This window comes from Coffea eugenioides, chromosome 5 (assembly GCF_003713205.1).
Source record: "Coffea eugenioides isolate CCC68of chromosome 5, Ceug_1.0, whole genome shotgun sequence".
Lineage (NCBI taxonomy): Eukaryota > Viridiplantae > Streptophyta > Magnoliopsida > Gentianales > Rubiaceae > Coffea > Coffea eugenioides.
The window spans coordinates 47,773,638-47,790,696 of record NC_040039.1 but is presented as its reverse complement, the minus strand read 5'-3'; the positions used below and the strand labels follow the sequence as shown (position 1 = coordinate 47,790,696).

The following is a 17,059-nucleotide window of genomic DNA, read 5'->3' as shown; positions in this document are numbered from 1 at the left end:
ATATTGCAAAGCTAGCAGTTAGAGAAGATTTGATGAGACAACCAACAACAACCCTGCATGGTCAACTTATTGTTTACCTGCAAATGCAAAGACTCCAGGAGCAAAACTTGTTTTCTTTTCTCTCCTGCTTTCTAGTTTCTTTGATACTTTCCAAGTCTTCAAGCTACAACACTTTGCTTCTGATCAGAAGAAAGAAGAACAAGTTAAAGAACACAAATTTTTAACTCCAGTGCTGATTTTTGTTAAGCCTTTATACCAATAATAGAACTAACTGCTGGCTCCTAAGTTAACTTGTAAAGGAATATAAAGTTTGGTGCGTTAGCTCATCTTTCCTTGCTGCTTTCTTTACCAATGCCGCCTTCTTTCTAGCTTTCGCTTCCCCACTCTCACTTCTGCTCTTTCCCTATGGAATTGCCTATCCGGACACCAGATTCTATTGGTCGGAGAGCTTCATACATCATTGAGACCAAAAATCTGTCCTACAAACTTCTCAGTCCATGTAATGAGTTCAGTCTTTTATGTTGCAAGAATCCCAGGAAAGCTGCCAAGTTCATTTTGAAGGATGTAAATTGTGAAGCAAGGCCAGGGGAGATGACTGCAATAGCTGGCCCAAGTGGGGCCGGAAAAACTACACTTCTTGAAATCCTCGGTGGAGAAATATCACCAAGAAAGGTATCCGGAAAAGTATTGGTTAATGGTTGTTCAATACATCCAGAGTTTTTTCGCAGAATATGCGGGTTTGTCACCCAAGATGATGCACTGTTTCCATTGCTTTCTGTTGAAGAAACTCTCATGTATAGTGCTCTTCTTCGGCTATCAGGTGGGAAAAAGGAGGCCATCAGCAGAGTTAAAGTGCTGATAAAGGAACTTGGGCTGGACCATGTAGCTGGTTCCAAGATCGGGGAAGGATCAAATCACGGGATTTCAGGTGGCGAAAGGAGAAGAGTGTCAATTGGAGTTGAATTAGTTCATGATCCATCTGTCATTTTAATCGATGAACCAACTTCAGGGCTGGATTCAGCTTCTGCACTTCAGGTGATTACATTGCTCACACAAATAGCTAATAAAGAAGGTAAGACAGTTATCCTAACCATACATCAACCTGGATTCAGAATCTTGGAGTTGATCAATCGCCTTGTTTTGCTTTCAAATGGACATGTCGTCCATAATGGTTCATTAAAGCTTCTTGAACAGCGGCTTAAAGATTGTGGTTATTGCATTCCTCCACGCATCAATGTGCTTGAATTTGCCATTGAAGTCCCAAGCTGTATCATAATACAAAGTTCAGAACAAGCTTCCAAATCTCTTGATGGCTCATTCTTTCCCAAGGATATGGTTGTAACTGAAGGAAGGTACAATAAAGATGATAGTTGTGTGAGAAATTTAAACAACTTTGGGGTCAAGCGCCTTTCCTGCTCAAATTCTCACTTGGAGGAGATTTTCATCCTTGGAGAAAGGTTTTGCAAAAACATATTCAGAACGAAACAACTCTTTGCAGCACGGATAATGCAAGCGTTGACAGCAGGACTCATAATTGGGACCATTTTCATGAATGTCAGAAATGATCAAAGGCAGATTGCCTTACAAACTCGGATAGGATTTTTTGCTTTCACTCTAACCTTCTTACTATCTTCCACAACTGAAGGCCTACCAATTTTCTTGCAAGAGCGAAGAATTTTTATGAGAGAAACTACAAGAGGAGCATATAGGGTATCTTCTTACGTTATTTCAAACACCTTTGTCTTCCTTCCTTTTCTTTTAATGGTTGGTCTTCTCTACACAACTCCAGTTTACTGGCTAGTTGGTCTGCGGCAAAACATTGATGGCTTCCTCTACTTTGCCTTGGTGGTTTGGATGGTTGTGTTGATGTCAAATGCCTTGACAGCATGCTTCAGTGCACTGGTCCCAAATTTCATCATGGGAACATCTATTATTGCAGGATTAATGGGGTCTTTCTTTCTTTTTTCTGGGTATTTTATCTCAAAGGAGAATATACCCAATTATTGGATCTTTATGCACTATATAAGCTTGTTTAAATACCCATTTGAATGCTTTATGATAAACGAGTATGGAGGGAAAGGAGGGAGAAGATGCTTAGAACGTGAAAGAGGGGAATGCAGTTTATATGCATATGAATTCCTGAGACAAGAAGGTCTGCAAGAGTCGCATAAGTGGAGCAATTTATTGATCATGTTGGCTTTTGTCATCGGCTATAGAGTTCTATGTTTTCTGATCTTGTGGTGCAAATGTTACAGATCCAGAAACTAGGCCTTTTCCATTTCCTAAATGAATGTTTGTAGAAATCATATATTGTTTCGATAGAGTTCAATAATTTATGGACAGATAATTTAATTGTTCATGTTTTTACCAGAAATTTTCTGAGATATTGTCAGTTTAGCATAGTATAACAGCACCCTTTTTGCATATGTAATAAACAAGAGACTGGATTGTTGGCTACTTCAAACAATTCATACTGGTAACCATTAAAGAGGAAGTGTTTAGCAGAAAAGGAGATCATAAATTTTATAACAGCAGCTGTCCCAATATGATGTGATCCGAATATCATCTGACACCTTAAAAGATGAATTTACTCTAAACAGAGTGAAGAGTTTGCAAATTTCCTGATGTTCATTTTAATAATTACAGCAAAAGAACTGAATGTACTCTAACAGAGAAACAAAGGCAAACCAAGTTACATCCTTCAACAAAGGTCCCCAAATGTCATGGTCAAAAATGGAGCAACAAATACAAGAATGGCAAAGAGTAGGCATCTACTTTCATATCAAATCATCACATAGTGCTTATGAATTATCATTTATCACCATATTTGTAACAACACCGTGCTTGCTCCTCCCTTCATCAATTTTGGGTTTCAGAGTTTAAAACTGATGAAAACTGCCGGAGATGAATCCATCCAAAAAGCACCCTTCACATTATCTTTACAAAATTTGTTGGATTGAAAACACCCAATGTTACACATCAAGAATCTAGTAACACCACTACCCCCACCCGTCCACCCACTCCCCCCCCCCCCCCCAAAAAAAAATAAGGGAAGAAAAAGAAGCCTTAACTAATGTACAGAGATTCAGTGCTCAAAACTGCAACCTAGAAGGATAAACAAAGCTGCTGTTTGAGTCTTCTAGCAGCTAACTGTCCCGGTCATCTATTGAAGTGTCCCGGTCATATATTGAAGAGAAACTCATGGAGGGATATGTCATGGTTGTGTTCTCAGAAGATGATGAATTTCCCTTCTTTCCAGAGCCAGCAGAGACTGTATAAGTTGTGGTACTGTTATGCCTCAGAATCATAAGCTCCTCTATAATCCCAGGTTTTGCTATCTGTTTTTCATCCCAATCTATCTCTCCAGTCAACATTTTCACCACGGTAGACATGGATGGCCGGTTTTTAGGCACATCTTGGGTGCATAAAAGACTAATCTTCAGATACCTGGTAGCCTCATCAACATCAATATCCCCTCCCAAATCAGGATCAACCATTTGAACTAGCTCTCCTTTCTCAAAAAGAACCCACACCTGCAAATAAGAAGTCATTCAGGGAATGGAAAGGAGAACAAGGGAAAAAGGGAAGGCCAATTATCAGCAGAAATAACTAGACAAGAAAATGAATATGGAACTGCACACATGAAGAGTCAGTTTCCAATTGTTATTATTGTGAACTCCTACTTGAGATTTGAAACATTAAGCTGCATTCAAACATCATCATCTCATATATTAATTGTGGCCAAACAACATTTCATCTCTCCAATAGAGCCATCTGGCAAAAGAAAACATAGTGATCAGAAAAATGCCAACACGAACCACTAAGTTAATACACTTGTAGACCTTCTTGATACAACAAACACTTTCAAATCATGAGTGAGGTAGACACTTGCACATTCAACTATAAGGATGATAAGGAATTCAACTGGTAATACATGGTGGTTAAAGGTTGTGGAACGAGAGAGTATGGTGATTATATAATGCAAAGAGCGGTTTTACAACTATCCCGTCAAATAGATTACAGATGTCAGCTACTCCCCATGTTGATAAATAGTTCAGTGACTACTTTCACTTATCTCTCCTCAGTTGTCATGACCTGCTTGTTGACAGAAAATGAGCAAAGGCCCAGAATCAGGCTAAAAGGCATAGTTAATGGATAACAGATGAATCCAAAGGCATTCACTAGTAGCATCAAGACCATGCATTTTGCTATCATCAGCTATACCTAAAATGTGTGATTATATTACTTAGATATGTTTACATTGTAGAATGGGAAAAAAATGAAAAGGAAGGACAGATAGGTTGGCAACTTGAGTTTCAGTAGGAACTGCTTCATTATCTAATATTGGTTTATACTCATCATTTCAGGTTCTAAAAGGTGGAGGCTAGGTATCTTAATCCATTCTTCCATAGTAGACAAATTAGTACTCATCTACTCAGCACATCAGTTAATATCCTACTCATTTGTTTCTTGTAGCAAGAACTTCTTCAGATGGTAATTCAAAAATATATTCTACTTATAATAGTCCAAGGAATAAACCTCTCAGTATGAGCAAATGAAGAATTGCATACCTTTTCAAGAAGAAACTGTTCACCGACAGGCAACCGCTTGTTTGTGTTGCATCTACCACTGACAAGCTCCAAAAGGAGAACACCAAAGCTATATATATCAGCTTTCTGTGTCAACTGGCCTCGAATTGCATACTCAGGGGCCAAATAACCTCTAAGAACATGCAACAATGTAGAAATTATAAGTAAAAAATACATTAGACTTTGAGTCATATAGATTAATTGCATTTGTTGCAAACTCTTTGCTTTCTTTGTCCATTTTCTTCTGCAGTACATTATATGAGAGGAAGGAGTTTAGATATATACTGAAAATAAACTTACAGAGTCCCAGCAACGCGTGTGCTAATATGGGTTAAACTAGACGGAAAGAGCTTCGCTAGACCAAAATCTGAAATCTTTGGTGTAAGGTCTTTATCAAGAAGAATGTTGCTTGCTTTTATATCTCTATGTATAACAGGGGGTTGGGCTTCCTCATGGAGGAATGCAAGCCCTCGAGCAATCCCTATGCATATCTTAGTCCTCGTTTTCCAGCTAAATTGAATGCTGCTGCGGTGACCACCTATATATAATGAAATTTATAACCTACCTAAATCAAATAAAAATTACAGTTTTCGAAATGACAAGAGGCAATGAGTTACCAAGAAGAGTCTGAGCAAGGCTATTATTTTCAAGATAGCCATAGACCAATATCCTGTGGTCCCCTTCAGCACAACAGCCATGCAACTTTACCAGGTTTTCATGTTCTAGACCTGAAATTGTCACTATTTCCGTCAAGAACTCTCGTACGCCCTGAGTTGAATCAGCAGAAAGCACTTTTATAGCAGCCAGTGTTCCATCTTTTAGCCTCCCCTGACAATTAGTAGACAATTCAACTACATATCTCAAGCACCAGTAGCAAAGTAATTCCCCAAAGAAGGATGATATGAAACAAAAAGTATTACCTTATACACTGAACCAAACCCTCCTTTCCCAATTTTATTTACAGGACTGAAATCTTCAGTTGCAATTCGCAAATCTTCGTAGCTGTAGAGCCTAGCATTGTCTACATTTAAACCTTCTGTATAAATTTTGAAGCTACTCAGAACAGTTTCATGCATATAAAAAACGCATCATTGTATATAGTATATATGCCATAAAAACATGTTCAAGAGCTGTTGCAAGCATTTATTGAAGAAAGTGATCAAGAATTAAGAAATGTGAGCTCATCATTGAAGTCAAGAATTAACGAAGGACCATTATCATGCTTCAGACAACATGAATTTATCCAATTCGGTATCTGGATAATGGATTGGATGTTAAAGTACCAAGTGACTCTTCCAGAAACCCACCTTCCTCAAGTTCTATTGTTCCCCTAGTTGGAGAAGAAGCTTTTTGTTTGAAACAGAAAGTAAAACAACTCCCTGCACCCATCTCGTGTGCCAATTAAGAATTCGAATCAGAACAAACTACCTGTCAAGAACAACTGTGACAAATAAATTTGTAAAGTTTAGAACTTTGTCAAGTTCTGATCTGACATTACAGGTCAGGTAAAGATTTATATAAATTAAGATTACTATTTTGCTATCGATAACACATAGTGTAACTATAAGATAAGTGAAGCAGAAATGATCTCTTTGAAGGTACAAATTGAAGGAATAAAAAGAAAAGGAAACAGAAAGGCTTAAGTTCTAATTCTGAAATTGATCAAGAAGTGAATCCTAAGACCTCTCCTGAGAAGACCCTATCGGTATTACCAGGCCAAAGGCAACGTTTGCATCATCATTTAAAAGAGGAATTTGCGAGGCACAGTACCTCAGGACCAAGTCAAAGCCATCCGCAAGAACTAATATGCACCAATGACGAATGAAAACTACATAAATTCTCCGTAAAAGGGAACAAAAGGCATCATAGCACCTACACAAGCATTTACCATATTGTTTTGCGCATTGGTTTTAGAAAAGCAGGATTCAGCAAACACACATTAGATTATAATTACTGGTTACTGTTCATAATTCATATCCAATTGAGCCAGATTCAACAGGGCCAATCAGCTACCTTTGCAAAGACATCATAATAATAAATTATTTGCCAATAAGGATATAAATGACCTTTAAACTAGCTATAAGAATCACTGAAACCAAGGATAACATGCACTTATCAAGCTACAAACATAAGAATATGGTCTATAACAAGATTCACAGAAAAATTCACAATTCATCAAAGGTGCTTGACTAATCAAGCATGAAAAGGATTGAGAGAATCGCCGAAGTTCAGAGAAAAGCTATCCACTATTGCACATGCTAAAGAAGGCCCAAAAATATCTTCAAGAAACAAAGAGATGGAAAGCTCACCTTTACGGTACTATCTTGGTGAACCAGGAGAGAGCTGGTGCAGGAGAATTGTAATGGCTTAAACGTGGGCTGGGATGCTTTTATTTTCGCAAGACAGACTAAAATAAAATTAGAAATAGTCAAGTTTGAAGTTTCATTCCAGCATTTAGTTTTTACCTGGTCAGAGCCGTTAACTGATTTTGTTCTGTGCTCCAGTTCCAACTTCCAACTCCAGTTGTAGATTGGTAGGAACTCATTAATACACAAGAGCTGATGGGTTAATAGCTACGCGTAATTCTTGTCTTTGTTTTGTTTGGTTTCGAGGGAGACAGCAAATGAAAAAACGAGGAGAAAGGTAGGGATGGCAACGGGCGGGGTTGGGCCGGGGGGACCCCTCCCCCATCCCCCGTTCCCCGCTCCCCCCGCCCCGTCCCTGCCCGCCCTGCTTTTCCCGTGCTGTTCCCGCGGGACTAATAAAAATTTGTTATATAATTTTATTATGATTAAATTTTAGTAAATAATCAAGTACTAAAATATCAACACATCATCAAATTATTATTCGTTGTAATTTTACAATTGAAACTTATAAAAACAATCAAATAAAAATTATTTGAATACAATCCAACATGATGAAATAAATATAACTAAAGTAGTCAAATTTTCACTTTTGACACAAATACAATCACTAATTCATTATTGTGCTTGTGCTTTTTTTTAAAAAAAAATGTTATTGTATTAAGTGTAATTAGGGATTTAGTATAAATGTATTAGTAAATTTAGTATAACCAATTAATAATTTGTATTAGTACACATATATAATTATTAGTATAATTAATAATATCAATTATATTATATATATTAATAGACATTATATAATACATATAACTAAGAATATCATTATCATAAATTTGTAACTAATTAAATTATATATTATATATATAATTATATACATATAAATTTTATATATTTATTTTTTTAAAGCGGATGGCGGGGCGGGGGTACACTCCCCTGCCCTCCGCCCCCACCCCAATCCTTTCCCCATTAGTCCCCGCGGGCACCCGCCCCTATTGCCATCCTAGGAAGGGAGAGCCCATCTGAATAATTGTCACGACCAGCTCAATATAGTGAAGATTCTTTGCAATGACAATTCTACATTCGAAAAACAAATTGGGCCAATCTTAATTTATTGTCATTGCAACGATCGAACAAGTGCAGGCCAAGGTCAAGAGTTTCAACAGTGGAAATTCTGTACTCTAATGGTTATATAGTAGTAGTAAAAACCGAACAAAGGTAATCGCAAATGATTTACAGGCGAGAGCTGTCACGTGTAAAAGGGACAAGAATTTTAGACCATTGACCTTCAACATGAATGAATAACACGTGGTAGTTTTACGTTAGCAAAAAGTCGTAAGACAACACCGGTCAGCGAAGTGTTTGGATTGCAAAAAATTGTCACATATATCAAATCGTTACATATATCAAATCGTTACATTTTTAATTATTTTTTTATTTATATATATCAAACCATTACAGTAATTTTTATAAAAAATTACAAAGAAAATGCAATTCATACTCTTTCTTAATCATTCAACTCATCCTTCTCTCAAACTTTTCATTATCTAAACTTTGCTGCAAAATGGGTGATTTTTATTATATATAAAGCATGAGGAAGGAATTTCGTATTAAAATTTTGTGTGATTTTATTATTCTACTTTCACAAAAGCAAAAGTTTGCTAATAATAATTTTCATTTCTATTAATTTTTTATTTTAATTGTTTTCTTAATTTGCACGCCCATGAAGTGCGATTTTCCCGCTAGATTGATTGAAGCACGTTGTAAGGAATCAATTACTATATTTTTTGAACTTTTATACATATGCACGAAAGAAAAGGCACTTGATATTTAATTCAAGAAATTTCTGATAGACGTTGGAAAATACTACTACTTTTAGTCATAAAGATTAATAAGATCCCAATAATTTGCATGCACAATAAATTAATGACCAAACATTAGAGAATCCAACTCATTGCACGCAGACTAGCAGAGTTAAGGTACCAGAAACAAAAACACACATTACATGTCCAAGAGTGCAAGTTTTCTTTGACAGCATCAAATTCTTGCTTTTTTTGTAGCCAATTTCTTTGTAGGTTAAAACAACGGAGGACCCAAAACCACAACAACAACAACGGGAATTTCTCGAGCTCATAATTTGTACATGGGGAAATTTGGCACGTGCAAGGTTTTTCTTTGGAAAATTCATAATTTTTTCCAAGATTCATTTGCTTAAATAACAAAATGTTATCCCTCAATCGAAATTTTAGAGACGGCATTCAGTCAGTGTCCATCTCCCGCGTGATCTTGCTGTTTTCCAAATCGGGAGAAGTAAAATTCGCTACATGAACAATTTTTGTGTTTTGACTAACAAGAAGAAGAAACGTCAAAACTCGTGTGCCCACCTCAGCTTCTCGCTGCAATCGGAAAGGGCAGAGCAACTTCAAAACGGAAAACGGTCTCAGAAGTCCCAAACCAGTGAAACCACTGTCCCAACCCCCAACACATCAACCATTGAAAAATGAATCTGGTTGTTGACTACTCCGACATTAAAGGCCCAAATGACAAATGCAACCAGCTCGTTTGACTGACTGCTTAAGCGCGTTGTAATCTTGGAACTTTAAAAACTAGTGCAAATGTTTTGACCTCTGATAACCAATATAAGCCATCCCATTGCAAAGACAACGTAAAAGCCAAAAGATACGAAAACTGAAAATCTCAGAACACCCAAGCTCCAAAATTTATTCTATATCATACACGTCTACATACACAAGGTCGATTAGTTCATCATCGGATTTCTTTGGGGAAGGGGACGAGAAAGGTCAGAGGGAATCCGGTTCCAAGCCCACTAACGAACAAAAACCAAGAACTTTGCAAGTTCTAGAGCCTTCTCGCGCCCAAAGAGCTTCTCTGTAATAGCAAAAGCGAACTCCAGTGAGGTTCCTGGCGCTCTACTAGTGATGAGATGGCCATCCACAACCACCCTGTTCTCTGCCTCGCTTGGATCAGTCAGTTTGTCGCACAGTGCAGGGAACGCAGTAGCCTTTTTACCCTGAAGAGAGCAAAAGACATCATATCAAGGTGAAAAAGAATACATACTTAAAACTGAGTAGGTATTAGTGACAAAAACGGACATGAAACTACCCGGTGCCGGGTAAACCAAATATTTTGACATCAGAATGGAAGCCTTCAAACTAAACAAGGTACACAAAGAAGAGACGAGGCTGATGGAAGCACTACAAATTTCGAGGCAAAATTTCAGGAATTCATGAATTTGTTGACTTCCAATATGCTTGAATTTTGGAGAAAAGCTTTATACTCCTTAGCTGCATATACCCAAATTGAACACTAAACACGCAGTGACGCATCTCAAAATGCTACCTTGAGCAAGCCATGTGGTTCCAAGACTAAAGCAGGGGAAGCACAGAATGCTCCATAAGGTCTATTAGATTCACGCTGCTTCTTCAGCAAATTAACCAAGTTTCCTGATTTCGCAAAGGCTTGCGCGCCACCAAGTCCTCCCTGAATATGTACAAAATGTTATAAAAATCAGACTGCATTTTCAGGTGCTGGTGGCTTTGATAGAACAAATGTAGCTCTCATACCGGCAACACAATAACATCATATGAGCCATTAACAACATCATCAAGGAGCACATCTGCAACGAGTTTCACTTTTCTAGAAGCCACAACTTCTAGTTTATCCTCAACAGATGCCACCAGAACTTCAGCATTTGTCCATCGGAGTACATCAATAATAATGAGAGCTTCCATTTCCTCAGTGCCATTAGCAATAGGTACAAGAATCTAAAAGGCAAAAAGAAGAGGAAAACTGGATGTAAGCACATGATTGTGCAAAACAAGTTAATGGCTGTCAATTGCATATTCAAAACAGTCATTGATTTTGAGTTCACAAAGAATACAAAGAGGTGGTTTGACACAAAAAGTCAAATTTTGGAATGTGAAAGGAAGAGAAGCAGTTTGGTTACCTCTAGAAGTAGGAAAAAATTTAACCTGAATAAGGTCTATGATAGTAGAACAAGTTGACATGAATTATCAGCCTAGACATACTGTGACAGAAAAGGCAAAGTATATAATCAACTATGCAACCTAACTGGCATGCCTTGGTAGATAAGGAATTATCACATCATAGGCCCCTCAATTTGTCATGGACATGCATGTGAGATTATTGGAGGTTGAACGAATTGAAGTACAAAAATAAACCTACATAGTGATTCAAGTCGAGGCAGGGGTATGATATCCTGGCTTGGATGAGATGTACCACTACAAAAAAGTATTAAGCAACAACCTACAAACCTAGACATAAATTACCTTAGGGGAGCCATCACATGTCCAATTGACTCGATTAAATTCAGCAAACACGAATTCAGCCCCGTGAATGGTGCGCATAACCTAGGAATAAACAGCTTGTGAGAAATGCTTATACAAAAATTATGCAAGAAGCTAATTATGTAAAAACAGCCGCACAGAATAGATAGATGCATCAGGAAAAGTAGTAAGCCAGATAATAACAAAATGGTCGATTGTGATCCTCTAGAGTCTATACTAAACATTAAAACGCCTTATGTCAGTGAGGAAAGGTAAGAGGCAAAGAAACGTGCCAATGGCCCAGAAACTTCTTTAGCTTTTTCCTTCCCAAATAATTGTTCAACTAGTGCAACGGCATACTCCATGGCTGTTCCAGGTCCTTGAGTCGTCACAACATTGCCATCCTGCTCAACTATTGAGTCGCTAACAATCGCAGCAGCGGCAGATAACTGCTCCCTGAATGATGGATAACAAGTTGCCTAGTCAAAAAAATCATTATCTGGTTAGAAGTTGATCACTAGATAGCACTATAACTTCATGGAATATCGTTCATCACCTTCTTCCCCTTCAATAGGCCCCATGAGCCAAGTGCAACAGCAGGAGATGCACATACTGCAGCATATAATCGGCCTTCTGAAGCCTGCTTTTTCACTATGCTTTCCAAAGTTTTATTATCTTTAAGCGTTGTTGCACCAGGCATTCCTCCCTATACCAAAAACAGATAAATGAAGAATAAATTAATTTGTCAGAAACAAATTCAATTTTCTCGACGAGAGGCCACTATAGTAATGAATCACTCAAATGAGACACCAAAATATAAATAGCTGTTTCTAACGGTATGTTTTAAGGATCAGTTTCAAAGTCGATTTTTAAAAAAAAAATAAAACCAACTATATTTGTATAAATTTCTAATAAAAATGTCAACTGGAGTAAAGGAGTCATTGAAATTAAGAAGCTCACTCATAAAGCTCTATGGTATTCCATTTTGATCACCACTTTTCATACAATTTCCTAATACCCCGCTCTCAACAGGGGGGAAACTTTAGAAAAATGGCAAATAAATAAGAAAACCAACACTGAAGGCCACCAAAAAACAGGGAAAAAAAAGCAATCAATAAACCAAAAAAAAAAAAACAATTTTAGTCCATACGGTATAAGCCAAAAACTTGTCGATACCGGAAGAGAAATGAGGTCGAAGACGTTATCCGCGCAGTCAGAAATCAAGGCATCGGCAACGATTTTAACTCCGCGGCAAGCCTCAATTTGCAGCTTCTTCTCCACCGAAGCTACCGTAACCTCCGCGCCAGCTCTCCTCAACACATCTATTGGCACCACCGCCTCCACTGGCTCGGTCCCATTAGCAATCGGCACCAAAACCTATCACCAAAAAGGCAGACAGACAAACAAAAAGCAAAAATCAAGCTCAAAAACGAATTCTAGTGGTAGAATTTTTTGTCAGCAGTGAAATTTTGAGTATGGTTCTTTGCCTTTTTGTTAACGGAAGCCATGACTGAGAACGAAAAGCGCTGCTTGTGAAGAGTGGGGAAAGTGAGGAATGAATAACACAAGTGCTTGGGAAGTTGAGCAACAGTCGCGAAGGACGACACGCGCGTGAGGTTGCGGGCCTCAAACGCCAACGCCTCCATTTCAATCAATCCCTTGTATTATATAGTATTACTGCAGCTGCTCTGCTGCTGCGTGACTCTGTGTAAATGTGACGAAGGCACCAGGGAAAGGTGCCGCTGGCTCGCGTCATTGTGATATTCGTGGCAAGCCTTTAGGACCACAGCGTGGGCAAGTATCATTTCAGGGATTGGTATTTCAATTTGGCCTCAAGAAATGTGATTCTAGTTCAGTCCTTAGCTCCATTATAGTTACTTTCTTGACCTACGATCTAACCGACCTTGCTTGTCCCCAAATAATAGGTGTATTTGCGTGCATAAATTATTTTAAATTTTTTTTATCATAAATATATTTTTTAATCACATTTTTATATTTTTAAATATTTTTACATTTCACATTTATCATATAATTAAAAGTGTTACAATAATCATTTTAAATAATACATACACGCACAATATATGAAGCAAAGACCGAAGAAAAAACATGGTGTTGACTATATTCATTCTTTTTTTTTTCTTTTTTCATCATTTACCAAGTTTTGGAAAGGTAGTTTTATCGATTTTTTTAGGCATAAGATGGCCTCTTTGTACAATTTTAGCTCTCAAACTCTTATGTATATAGTTAATAGCTTGAGTGTTTACAAGAATGAAAGTCAAATATCGTCTTTAAAATTTTTAAAAAGTACTTTAAAATTTACTCTAAAAAATAGTTTAAATTTTTTTAATATTTAAAAAAATCCCAAAATATATTCTAAAAACTCTTTTACTCTTAAATATACTATAAAAACTCTACTACAGTAAAATTTTTTAAAAATACCCCCAAAAACAGCTAATCCAAAAGGATTAGCGTTTGTGATTTTAATCCAAAAAATACCCCAAAAATGGTAACTTTACGTCCCTTATAAAATCAAGTCGATAAAATTTGGCTTTAACCTAAATTTCCGACCACTTTTTACCCTGAATTTATCACTAAATCCACACGTGGTCACTTTTTTGAAGCAAAAACGTTAGATCTCATTTGTAGTTAAACAGAAGATGATCCAATCAATGTTCATTTTTATCCCTAGAAGTAGAATTTGATCTAAACCATACTAGTAATTTTTTTCCTAAAAAAGTGTGATCTAATACATTTTATATTTTTTTTGTTACTAAAAAGTTGGGAGCCGACCTTTTGTATATAAAAAATAATTGCATGTGGGTCATGTGGTGATTTCAGGCTAAAAGGTCGTTGAAAATTTAAATTGAAACTAAATTTTACTAACTTGAATTTATAAATGACATAAAATTAACATTTTAAATAAAAAGACGAAAAAATTCGTCTCGCAAAATGTGAGATTTTCTCTTTAGTAAATTTGCTGTATCAATATCTATATTGCAATTGCAGAGGTCCTAAATCCCTTTGGTACTTGAGCAACTAGTCAAACAGGTTCCTTCCAAATAGACTTGTCGCCTCAATGCAAAATATATGAAACATTACAATTTTGAAAATTAAGAAACTAAAGACTTGTCTGATAAAGTTGATCTTTGAAACATAACTAAACAAATTGAATACTAAGAAAGTAAAAGATTTGCTTGATAAAGTTGACCTTTCAGAATGATCCTAACTGAGATTATAGACATTATTCATGCCTGTTACAGATGCTCTTTCATAATTTTCCGCTCGCGTAAAAGGAGAAAATTGACCGTACATATACATGTGTAACTTGGAGTTATGGAACTCTGAATATCCAAAACATGCATCATTTGGAGTTCTAGAGTGTGCGATGTACAGTATTTGCGGTTAAAGAATCGCAATGGACCAAAAAAAAAAAAAAAAGGTGTTTCTTCAAAAGTTAATCTTGATTTGTCTCTGAATTACTAGTAATAAGTCACCTGCTTTACACGTGATTATAGGGTCATAAAATATAATATCACTTATGTATATAAATATTTTTGTGAAATTTTATTGGTAACATCATAATTTAATATTTTCTTATTTTTATCTTCTTAATCTTTTTTTCGAGAAATGAAAATTTTGACAGATAAACCTAATCTCAGGAGAACTCCAAAAGCCGGTATCTTTTGGAGCCTCCCAGGGACTTATTAATCTTTTGGAGTCTCCCAGGGACTTATTAATCTTTTGGAGCCTTCTTAATCTTTATCTTCTTAATCAATTGTCCTAAAAATGTTGTTTTAAATTGAAAGAGATTGGAGGTATCCTTATTTTTAAAATTTTTTTTTTAGCTTTTCAAATGTTTTATCAACGTTATCATGCACTCGTAACGTTGTTATACTTAAACAATAGTAGTATTTAAATTTTTGTACACAAAACAATATTCTTAGATTAAAAAATATAAATGCACATCTCAAGTGTGGGAGCACCAACTGGCGTATATAAATACTTATAAAGTAAAGGTATAAACTATAATATCAAAATCTAGAAGAACATTTGCTTCAATGTATGAAGTACTAATAGTTATAAAATAAAGGTTTAAACAATAATACAAAATTCAGAATTTGTATATTTTCCAAACACTTGAAACTTCCTACCTTAAAATTTTGAGATATACTCAGCCTTGAAAATTTTAAGAATTTATGCACCAATTATTGTAGTCTTTGATTTCAACTTTTGACATTAAACATTATCATGATATATTAGGATTTATTAACTTGCTAACGAATAGAGAGAAAGAAGTGTAAATGGAGAGAAAGGTAGAGAAATGGAGGATGACAAAGTAACAAATAGTACTCGAGCTATTTTTTTTTTGTCAGAACTTTCATCTTACCGTTCAATCCAATCCTCCACAACCAGGACTCAACCTATTTAATAATCAACATAAAAAACTTTTGAAAATTTTTTATAATCGATGAAACGGGGCCATACGAACAAGTAATGATTGGCCATAATAAGTCAGATGAACACAAAAATTTAGACACGTAAACATGGGCTTTAATTTATAAATACTACAAAAATTGACCTATGCATAGCTTTCCATCATATTTAAGGTTATCTTGCTATGAGCTAGTAGTGGTCATTGGGTCCATGATCGATTGAGGAGCCTGATTTTCTGGTTTTGTAAGCAATAATTTCGATGGATTGAGATTATCTCCGAATTAATAAAGCTCCTCAGCCACCCTCTCGTAATAATAAAAATATATGCAAAATGTGACACTCGTTGTGTGACGCATTGGATGGTCGACACTTTCAGGGTTTTGACTGTTAATTATCTCCTCCATCATACTCCCTAAATATGATTTAATTCATTTTTCAAATAGCCATGCCAAAATCATTTACACAAAACACAAACGATAAAAGCTCCTTAGGACAAAGGGATTTGTGCAGGCATGGATTGGCCTTTTAGACCCCTCGGAAAGGTCATCTATAAGTAACAAATAGCAAAGTCACAAAGTGGGGCTATACGCCGAATGTAACTCCAATGTTTTAAGTTAACTATTGAGGTAGAATGTAACAAGCTCGAGAGTGAGTAATGGTAACTTTAAGAAAGATTTTGTTACCTTCAAAGGACGGAACAGGGGTATTGATAGGCAGAAAAATAGTACCGATTATTGGTATCTAACCCTCATACGATAGTCGACCTATCCCTATAGGACAACGGATGTCAATACGCCTGTTAAAGATCATATCAAATAGTTTTTGTTCTATTAATCTTGTCCTCCCAAACTTTCAGGGTTTTGACTGTTAATTATCTCCTCCATCATACTCCCTAAATATGATTTAATTCATTTTTCAAATAGCCATGCCAAAATCATTTACACAAAACACAAACGATAAAAGCTCCTTAGGACAAAGGGATTTGTGCAGGCATGGATTGGCCTTTTAGACCCCTCGGAAAGGTCATCTATAAGTAACAAATAGCAAAGTCACAAAGTGGGGCTATACGCCCAATGTAACTCCAATGTTTTAAGTTAACTATTGAGGTAGAATGTAACAAGCTCGAGAGTGAGTAATGGTAACTTTAAGAAAGATTTTGTTACCTTCAAAGGACGGAACAGGGGATATTGATAGGTAGAAAAATAGTACCGATTATTGGTATCCGACCCTCTTACGATAGCCGACCTATCCCTTTAGAACAACAGATGTCAATACGCCTGTTAAAGGTCATATCAAACAGTTTTTGTTCTATCAATCTTGTGCTACCAAACTTTCAGGGTTTTGACCGTTAATTGTCTCCTCCATCATA

General features: G+C 36.3%; 3 protein-coding genes across 6 annotated transcripts; 1 reads left to right on the top strand and 2 right to left on the bottom strand.

Annotated features, from left to right (window-relative positions):
• The first annotated feature begins 405 nt into the window (after window positions 1-405).
• Window positions 406-2,268, top strand: LOC113770019 (ABC transporter G family member 10). The gene has a single exon (XM_027314364.1). The coding sequence runs from the start codon at window positions 406-408 to the stop codon at window positions 2,266-2,268; it is 1,863 nt and encodes a 620-aa protein (XP_027170165.1).
• A 770-nt stretch (window positions 2,269-3,038) lies between these two features.
• LOC113769938 (cold-responsive protein kinase 1-like) lies at window positions 3,039-7,184 on the bottom strand. 4 transcript variants are annotated; one of them, XM_027314268.1, is made up of 8 exons: window positions 7,055-7,184; window positions 6,899-6,932; window positions 5,897-6,030; window positions 5,510-5,625; window positions 5,207-5,417; window positions 4,890-5,127; window positions 4,572-4,722; window positions 3,039-3,533 (listed from the first exon to the last, which is right to left on the bottom strand). In XM_027314268.1, the coding sequence occupies exons 3-8, from the start codon at window positions 5,976-5,978 to the stop codon at window positions 3,147-3,149; spliced, it is 1,185 nt and encodes a 394-aa protein (XP_027170069.1). In that variant the 5' UTR covers window positions 5,979-6,030; window positions 6,899-6,932; window positions 7,055-7,184; the 3' UTR covers window positions 3,039-3,146. The 4 variants fall into 4 exon arrangements, with proteins under 4 accessions (XP_027170069.1, XP_027170071.1, XP_027170068.1 ...); XM_027314270.1 differs by having other exon boundaries at window positions 5,897-6,017; XM_027314267.1 differs by having other exon boundaries at window positions 6,899-7,184.
• A 2,306-nt stretch (window positions 7,185-9,490) lies between these two features.
• LOC113770579 (protein DJ-1 homolog A-like) lies at window positions 9,491-12,937 on the bottom strand. Its single transcript, XM_027315085.1, has 8 exons — window positions 12,744-12,937; window positions 12,433-12,633; window positions 11,813-11,962; window positions 11,550-11,735; window positions 11,260-11,340; window positions 10,534-10,734; window positions 10,310-10,450; window positions 9,491-9,980 (listed from the first exon to the last, which is right to left on the bottom strand). Exons 1-8 carry the CDS (start codon window positions 12,900-12,902, stop codon window positions 9,777-9,779), a joined length of 1,323 nt encoding a protein of 440 aa, XP_027170886.1. The 5' UTR covers window positions 12,903-12,937; the 3' UTR covers window positions 9,491-9,776.
• Window positions 12,938-17,059: the final 4,122 nt, after the last annotated feature.